General features: G+C 37.9%; 1 protein-coding gene across 2 annotated transcripts in view; it reads right to left on the reverse strand.

The window, feature by feature from the left end:
- The window catches only part of b4galnt4a (beta-1,4-N-acetyl-galactosaminyl transferase 4a), a 200,989-nt gene extending 192,032 nt beyond the window's left edge, over positions 1–8,957 (reverse strand). For both annotated transcript variants that reach the window (XM_082160412.1, XM_082160411.1), the window contains exon 1: positions 6,924–8,957. In XM_082160412.1, coding sequence (XP_082016538.1) covers positions 6,924–7,065 — 142 coding nt within the window. In that variant the 5' untranslated portion in view covers positions 7,066–8,957. The remainder of the gene's footprint in view (positions 1–6,923) is intronic.
- Between the last annotated feature and the right edge of the window lie 961 nt (positions 8,958–9,918).

Below are 9,918 nucleotides of genomic sequence, written 5' to 3' on the forward strand. Positions count from 1 at the left end.
ATGATGAAACACGAATCCGATGATGAAACACTGGAGGAACTAGTTATTCAACCCGAACCTCCATCGCAAGGACAACTCGAGCAGGACGTTTCTCAGTGATACGCAGCTCATTTTGAAGTACATTATGAGATGTTGTAACTGTAATTCCTCACCCTCAGCATTAACAAGTGCATGTCCATCAATAAACCGGTTATTTTACTTGTACTTATTTATTTACCGAGTCATTTTGTAATATATTGCGGTGCACACATGGAAACTGTTTCAATAACAGTGCATGTATGCAATGTATACATTAGCCGAGCTCTAGCGTGAATGACTGATGTGAATGACTGATGTAACATAAACATTGGTAAACAGATCTTGCTCCATGATTAATCTTTCCTCAAAGTAGTGAGAATGACAGACAATCTGCATTAATAGACACAGTTATAGGTAATAGTGGGCCACAAACTGACAGTAATAACATGAGTTAGCCAGTTAGCAGGAAACCTACACAATATAAAACTCAAAACTAAGTATTTTGAACACCATCTTTCAAGAGCAAGCGGTTTGCGAAATGTGTCTGCATTGAACTGAGATTTGAGAAGCTGTCTTCAGTTAAATAAAGGGAACAGCAAAAGTTTAGGATTATACTGCTGTGGTATCGTGGTAAAGATGAAGGCTTTACCTTCACATTATAGAGCACAGCGTCTTCTCGACATGATGCTATCCAGTATCCACAGGAATCAGCTGCAGTGTTTGAGGTTCAAGTTTTCCCTGGTGTCTGCGCACAATAAGTGGGCGGGCAATATACTAATATTTCATCTCGACGTCACAACGAAACGGCTTATGACTCGTTTGAAAAACAATTCATTTCATTGACTCAGAGTCGACTCTTACTTTTGAAAGACAATAACTTTATATACGGTGCACGTTCAGATTTAAAAACGTTGCAGGATGTTTTCATTCACTTAGAGCTATGTTACACACTACATGAAGGGTCATTTTCAAAAATCCATTATAAGTAAGCCACTGTAGGTTGATTTCCCTAAATACTAGTATAAACAAAGTGGCGCTATCAAAACATTGCTCTGTTTTTTGGAAAATTCGGACCAGCCTGACTCAGCAACACTGACTCGGCCAATGGCAGTCTGTTTTTCTGACCAATTGTAGATGGGGGCATGTTCTGAAACAACTGTTTTGGTATCTGTAGTTGGGCAGAAATGACAGCCTTTAATTTAAAATAGGATTGAATTTTAATGGATAAAAGTTTCACCAAAAGTTTAGTTATGTTTTAGTTTAGTGTATTTCCCCCCCCCCCCCCCCCCCATGTTCACAGAGCTTAGTGAGGCTAATTTTGAAATATTGGTGCCTCTTAATTTCTTCCTGCTCTAATTGAAATATTTCAAACCAAACAAATCATGTTTTCTCTGAGGTATTGTTTTAATTAGCCCATCACCAATAGATGGTTTGTCTTTTGTAATATCCCTAACAAAAGCCAGTTTCTTTAGTGATATCCTCCAAGAAGTGACATAATTTTTGGTGGCATAACAACAGCATAGATATGAGCAAATATAGTTCAATTTAAAACATTGAATTATGTTATAGATACAATGAAAGTAATCTGTATTATAAAATAACATTTCAAAAGATGATTAAAAAAATATTGTAATTAACTTCCTGACCTCATAAGCCAACTCAAAATCCCACACAGAGCAATGGCTAACTTTAGCAGTTAATTTCCATCCAGTTAATTTTCTTGCCACCATGTAAATAGGTTATAATTAATTATGTTTAATGCCTGAGCTTGACAAGTGCATATATTTGCAAGTCTTAAAAATAAAGGTTCGGTTTCACTTTATTTTGATTGGCCTTTTCACTCGTTCTGTTGTTTATAAGTAACGCTGCACCTGCATGTCTACTAACTCTTATTGGAGTATTAGTTAGTAGTATTAGTAGACTGGTAGGTTTAGGGTTAGAATAAGTTGACATGTAGTTGCAAAGTTACTTATAGTCCGTAGAATATCTGTTGGGGAGCATCACAATAAAGAGCTAGCAGATATTAACAGTCTACTAATACTCGAACGAGAGTTAGTTAGCATGTAGTTGCAAAGTTACTTATAGTCAACAGAATGTGCAAAAGGGACCATCAAAATAAAGTTTTACCAAAAGTTCTTTATTGGCATAGATGGTTCAATGAAGAACCTTTAACATCCATGGAATCTTTCATAGTGGAAAAGGTTCTTAAGATTATTAAAATGTTCTTCACACTAAGAATTATTATTTATTTTTTTGAACATATTGAGTCTAAAAGGTACTGCATTACAGGAATGACCCGCTTGTTCCTTCAACACATTCCTTCACACTTGGTTGCTAAAAAAGACCCTTGTTCACAGCAACCTATCACAGCTGGTGCATAGCTACATCTTGACCCAGCCCTATGGAGCCTGTAATTGGCAATAAGGTGACCATTGTGAGCCCTCAGGCGAAAATAGCCCAGCCTATTTGGGCAAACATGCATTTTCACAGCCAACATCTCTGATTAAAATGTCAGTAACGTCACTTGGCGAGCCCCACAGACTTTTTCATTTAGCTATAGATGGCTTGGTGCGATGCCACGTTATTTTCCAGACATCTTCTTCGTGCTAACATAGGGTTTGCATGGCCTTTCTCGTACTTGAGTGATTCCAGTGAGTGCATTTCTCCTTTGCAAGAGGAGCGATTTGGTGGCCCACATAAAGAGGCCAGACAGAGGCAGAGGTTCCTGGGTTATGATCGAGGTCAGTTTGGGGAAGTCAAGGAGAGATGCCAAGCCACACAGGGCTTTTAGCAGCTGCTAATGAGAAAGAAGATCCTCTTGTAGAGTGGCAGACACAAAAAGATGCTGTCCGACCCTGTGTTAGAGCACTGCCAATTTTAGTGTTCTTATTATAAGTTTTAAGGTGTAGTCACATTAGCAAAACTGTGTGGGAAAAAAGGGTTTACTGTTTATTAGGGGCTTTCACACCGGTTCTAGGAACTTATTTATAGGAACTAGCCACTAGGATGGTTCCCCTAGAACTAATGGTTCCCAAAGGAACATTTTCCTGGTTGCATTCGCACCGCTAGTAGGAACTCTGAAGTGACGTAAGCCGTGCTTGTTGTGACTTTTATTTTGACGGCGCTGAGAACGGCAGAGCCTGAGCACACAGTGCTCGTATTCTCTGTGTTCATTAGTTTATGATCTGTCTAACAGTATTAATATGCTATTATATAGAACTGTTATACATAGAAAGTAGACAGTATATGAAAAGGTATTAGCGTATGCCGTGTGGTTGATGTCCAGTGTCGCTAGCTGAGCAGAAATACATAATCATATTTGGCTTGGTCCCCTCAAAGTTGCGTTGGATTTTCTCCTTAGCGTAAAGGTTAAGCATCTATCACTGTTTTCCATGTGTGTAGAGTTAGTTTGTGAAGTAAATATATAGGCTGTAACCTCTGTGTTTACACAGCTTTTATAAAAATGGCGGGTGTTGGTGTTTCACGTGTGTTCGGCCAATCAGCGTACACTAACATCACTGGTAGTTCCTATAGTGCTGGTTTAGACCCTTCTCTGAAGTACGAGCTAAATTAATTCCTCCAAAAGGAGTTCCTAGATCTAAAATCGTTCCCAGATCCTGCGGTGCGAATACGCTAAAATCCGGGTACTTCCGCCAATAGTTCTAGGAACTATGAAAAGATTCCTCCGGTGCAAAAGCCCCTGTCGATAGTATAGCGATGTATGAAGCACCGCTTACACAGAAGTCACTTTCAAACCAAGCTTTCTGTTGGTCAACTTGTCAAAATCACCAAAAATGACCAACCCTCACCTTCAAATTCCCAACCACATGGATTCCCATCAAATTCGGCAGCGAGAATTTGATGAACAACGGTAAATGTGATTGTACCTTTACTCTTAACATTCAGACCTGAAGCTGATGTCAGTTCAATGTTAAATTTGAAAGCATTGGTGAAACATGAACACTGCCTGTTTCACAAAGGCACTGAAACCTCTCAAGTATCCATTGACTGAGATCAGATGGATGCGTTCGGGCATGCGTCCAAAACATATGCACATGTGCTGTCCGCACACGAGGGGACAGACATTAACAAACTGTGCTGATGACGAAAAATTGTCACATTGACTGTCCGTGAAACTAAGTAGAATGCAGACAGGGGAAGTATACTTTGGGTTTGAGGATTAAACTTTGGCCAATAACTTGAAAAATCACCTGTTTTTAACCTAACAGCCAATCAAGCAGGAAATACAATTTCATTGACTTTCACTAAAGTAGGGACCCAAGCCATATCTAGAGAATATCACGGAGACTTGACTTGGGCTAGTAGGCAACCACCTATCAATCACCCAGAACATGCTAGCAACCACAGAGCAACACACTAAAAAGCATTCAGAAGTCCTTAGAAACCCTCTAGCATTGTAGCAGCAACAACACCATAGTTGTGTCTTAAATGACATTCTACAACTCTATAAAAATAATATAAAAAAGTATTTATAAGTAAAAGTAACTTATAGGTAAACGTCACCTTTATTTATATAGCGCTTTATACTAAACAGATTGCTTCAAAGCAGCTTAACAGCGATAAACATGAAATAATGATACTAATAATAATAGTTTTCTAATCATTTGTAGGTATTATTATGTACCTTTAATGTACCCTTTATGGGTAAATATTGTACAAAATATATCTGTTAAAAGGGTAACAGCTGCCAGCTTTTGTACTTTTTCAGAGAGTGACCCATTATGAAGCTAAACTGTCCACTACGGTCTAGTTTATGACATTTCAACAGCTAGTTTGTCATCCTAGCATCCGAGTCTGATAAGCCCCTCTCCCTCCACTACATAATAAAAGCTGCATAAAGTCCCCAACATTCCATTTGCCGTTCCAAACCCGTAAGACTTTTATTAATCTTCGAAACACAAATGAAGATATTTTAAAGAAATCTGAAAGATTTATTTTCCTCCACTGACAGCTACACAACTACCACTTGGACACTTCAAAAAGTTCATAAATAGATCATAAAAACGAATCCATATGAATTGAGCAGTTTAGTCCAAATTTTCTGAGCTTCTTGTTCTGTAAGCGTGTGGCTTCGAGTTTGCTCGGCCCGTAAGCTCTTCTGTCCGTGTGTGTTGTTGTGTTCTGTGTAGCACGCGGTTCGTGTTTTCATCGGCCGCGTGCTTTCATGCTATATGTTTTGTTTTGTCTTGTGCTGTGTTGTGTTGCTTTCTTGTCATGTTTTGTGTTAACACACGCGGCTTATGAGTTCTCATTAGCTGCGTGTTCATGACTGTTTTGTTTGGGCACATGGCTTGTCATGTATGTTTCCTTGTGCCATGTGCTCTCTTGTCTATTGTCTAACCCCGCCCATCTTGTTACCTGATTATTGGTTTATTTGCCCCACCTGTCCTCTCATTACCTGCCTTGTTTGCTCCCTATTTATTCTCCTTGTGTTTCCAGTTCTGTGCTGGATCGTTGTTGAATGCGGAAAGTCAAAGTCAAAGTCAAAGTCAAAGTCAAAAAGTCAAATTCAAATTCAAATTCAAATCAAGTTTTTTGTTTTCCCCCTCGGGATAGTTTTTGTTTGTGCTTTGTTTTATTTTGCGTCATAAAAAGCCTATTTCTCCTGCGATTGAGTCCTTGCTTCATCTCTTCAACCACAAACCCTGAAAGTCTGAGCTTCAGCAAGAACCAATGAGGTTTGTTTTCACGTGTCAAGCACATCAAGTCAAGGATGAGCTTCTGTTTATGTTCACTGATATTTATATGTGAATAAAAGCCTAAATTAAATCTGTTCATCATTATAAAGCAATCCAGTCTCTCCGGAAAATTTTGATTAAACCGCACAATTAGTATGGACTAGTTTTACGATCTCTTTATTCTTTTTTTTATACTTTTCTACGTACTTTTTGAAGAGTCAAAGTGGTAGTTGCGTAGCTGTCAATGGAGGGACAAAAATCTCTCAGATTTCATTAAAAATATCTTCATTTTAGTTGTGAAGATGAACGATAGTCTTAAGGGTTTGGAACAACATAAGTGTGAGTAAATGATGACAATTATTATTTATTGTTTTATCTTTGGGTGAAATAACCCTTTAAATAAGTGCACCATCCAAATATTTGAAGTGAACTTCTTATAGTTGGACATTTCAGGGTGAACACAGTTCTTGCACTAAATACTATATAAAATGGCATATTCAAATTTAGACACACCTTAAAAAAGGAACAGGTGTGTGTGTTTGTGTGGGAAGGGTTGTGACATTGATGATTGATATCACATTTCATTAGCAAACAAGTCATGTTCTTTAATACAAGACAAAAAGTCTTTTTTTAATTATTCACTGCCTACATGTTTATTATAGAAAGTAAATTCAAGTCCAGTTGCCATGCCACATAAAGAGTGATTTTTATGGGTTTGAATCTGAGGTAAAAGATTCTCACAAGCACATGACTTGTGCAAACACACTTTCTGGTCATTCACACTTAATCATAGAGCTGAGAACCTAGTTTCTATAAAAGTTCGTCACAGCAGACTAAGCTCTGCACATCTGAACATTTCTACTTGTTTCCATGTGGCTATTTTATCACTGAAACCAATATAATGCAACCATAATTTAATTCAAAATGCAATAATTTAACTTTCTCTGCCAAATGCATTCTAATGCATACTAATGTTACACTATTAAAATGCCAAATTTCATCTGCCAGATATTAAACGTATCAGTGCTGGTGCCCTAGTTCTTAATTAAAGTTAATAATAAAATTGATAATTCAGCAGTTCCTTTATTCATCTCACTCTTTTCTCTTTTATTCTTTATGACAAAAATATTAAAAAAGACCCTCAGAGAAAAGAAATGACATCAGCAATGAACATATTAAATGAAACATTTCAGACATACACCTTACCTTTCCCATAGTTGAAGTGGAGTTTGATGGATTTGCCCTGGTTGATGTGCAGGTACGTAAACCACACGGCAAAAGTAAGCAGCACCAGCAGTAGCAGAAGTTTGAACTGCTTTCGGATTTTCTTCACAGGGAATCGCAGCATTTTCGCAGCTGCAGCATCATCATCAGCAGCAGCAGAAAAGAGAGTGTCAGCTGCTCCTCAGTCTGGCGCTTTAGAGACAGACTCCTGATGTCACAATGTCATATTTGCATCAGCTAATCCACAGTTTGCCACATCTCACTTTCTGACATCACAATGTCATATTTGCACCAGCAGCAGAATAAAAGTGCGAGCTGCTTCTTAGTTTGCCACACCTAAATTCGTAATGTCACAATGTCATATTTCTCCAAAAAAGCAGCAGAATCAGTCTTAGCTGCTACTTTAGTTTGCAGCATCTAAAAGATAGGACTCCTGATGTCACAATGTCACATCTCTGATCAATCCCACTGTCACAAAAGTCATATTTACAATGTGTTTCGGTTGCTTCTCGGTTTGGCACGTTTAAAAAAAAAAAAACTCCTTATGTCACAATGTCATTTTACAGCAGCAGAAAAATGTCAGCTGCTTCTCAGACTGGCGCGTTTTAAAGACAATGTTATTTCTCAAGCTCAACAAGTTTCATTAATTATTGAAACTATAGTTAAAAGAGTTCATTTGAGTCTTATAGAAGCATCATATATGATTTACAAGAACTGACTTGAGCTGCTCCGGAAATCTTCATTTAAGTCCCATTTGCGATAAACAAGTTTTAAAAATAGGTAAAGAGGAAGAATAGGCAAAAGAAAGAGAAGCGGGCTGTTAATCTTGTGAAAGCCGCTCTGACAGCAGTCCAGCCACTCCGCAGAGGATCATCCTCTGGATTTAAAGCTTTCGCTCAAATGACCAGTCTAACTTTTTACCACTGCGTTTTCGCATTTAATTAACCATAAACAACACAATCTAACATCAGAACCCGCAGCTGCGAAGCTGCCCCTTCCTAGGATGCATTTTAGATTTGTGGGGATATCTCAAACAGTCATGATAACAATAAAACCATTCTTATAAACCTGTAACTAAGCCATAACAATTAACAAACGCAAAATGTAGAGTGAACCCACCTCAAATCATAAAATATGTGCCTATTATGAAATGTGAAAAATGCTTACATCTTTGTCTCCATTCATTTAACTTGTAAGAATAATTTAATTTCTACCCTTTTTCTTTAGGAGTAATTAGCTTCAAAGTGGTCAAAAGAAGTGTATAAGTGACTTTAGCACCAGTTTGAATTTACTTCAAAATTTAAGGCATGCAATTGTATAGAGATAAATAAACGTAATGTAAATAAACACACTGCATAAGACACTTGATGTAAGCTACAATATCTAATTAAGTATTTCGAGTTAGATGCACTGATTTAGTCCATTTAAACATCACGCGCCTGGTACCATATCGCACTGCGATGAAAAAGAAATAAAAGAAATGCAATGAAATAAATGCTGCTTTATAATCAGATATTATTTTCCGGGGCTTAAAACACTAATATGCGAATAGAACAACAATGATTGAAGAATCACATTGCTCTGGCGGTGTATAGGTGATGCGTTCATGCACCTGCTATCCATCCAAGTCCACGCGCAACTTATTGGCTCTTTCAAAAAAATGTAAATCAAACGCGTGCACCTAAACGTCCCGTCCCCCGTTAACAGAAAACCCTATAGATAAAAACAAAAACAACGGTCTATTGGCGTCCGTAAGCTCCTATACCGCTAGCAGCATCTGACATTTTGATTCCACTAGTGCGCTCCGCAAAACAAACGCTTTGCTTCACCGATGTGATGTGATGCGTCAGTCTCCGCACGCGGGTCCTGTCCGCGTGGATGCTGTCACGCCTTCAGTCAGAGGAACTATTTAGCAATGAGTCTCATAAATCCCACGAGCTCCGCTTCCAGTCCTACGATGTGATCGACTCTCGATCCCCGCGTTCAACTGAGCATCCATGACTCTGCCGGGGAGAGATGTTACGAATCCTACTATTGAGCTGGATGAGCTAATGAATTATTCAACAGGCCATGTTGACGTTACGTGGAGCATCTCGTCGTAGTGTTAATTAATATTCATGAGCCAAGGAATAGCAGGCATGCTTACTGGCCGAACGTTCCCTTTCCGTAATTAATATTCATGAGCCCAGCCGTCACTATAGTATGATTCGAATGTTCGCTGCTGGGCAACCGAACTTGGGTGGAGCTGTAACGGGCAGCAACGCTGTCCAACCATCGGCGGACTTCCAGCGCAATGCATTATTATTGGAAGAGCTCGGTGACGAAATGCATATAATTAGCGTTTCCTGTGATGATCTCACCTTGTTTATGATGTTTCCATCATTTGGTAAGATATGATGTGTCATTCAGAAATCGATTTAATTTATTGTTTTTCGTATGATTTATTCAGAAAAGTGTTTTTTTAATGTTTTAATTAGTCAAATTAAATATTTGACTTTTTATAGTATTTATTTATTGGTTAATTGTCTTACTTATATTTAGAAAGGTGCATTATTATGAAATTAATAATAAATGATAATTGAATAACATCTTAAATCCATAGGCCTATTTGACTTGTAGAATATAGTTGAATTTAGTTTTTTCGTTTTTTAGGTCATTACATTGTTTGGATCATGAGAAATGAATGGAATAAAGACATGTAAAGACATTTTTGAAGAAAAAAAGAAAAAAAAACCTTGTTATGGAATTTCCTCTTGGACACCAGGACCCAATTATTAAGAAAATTAAAAGACATGAATAGGCAAAAACAGGTGGGTGGGGGGAGGGGGGTGAATTCATTCACCATCAGTTTTTAGATTTCAAGCTTTTTTTATGCAAACTTTGTACAAAGATGATTCTCAACTATGTTATGAAAGATATAACAGAATGATTTGATATGCCATTTTACAATTATATGCGTGTAAACATGGCCCTATAA

This window comes from Leuciscus leuciscus, assembly GCF_965113295.1.
Source record: "Leuciscus leuciscus genome assembly, chromosome: 25".
In the NCBI taxonomy this organism is placed as follows: Eukaryota; Metazoa; Chordata; class Actinopteri; order Cypriniformes; family Leuciscidae; genus Leuciscus; species Leuciscus leuciscus.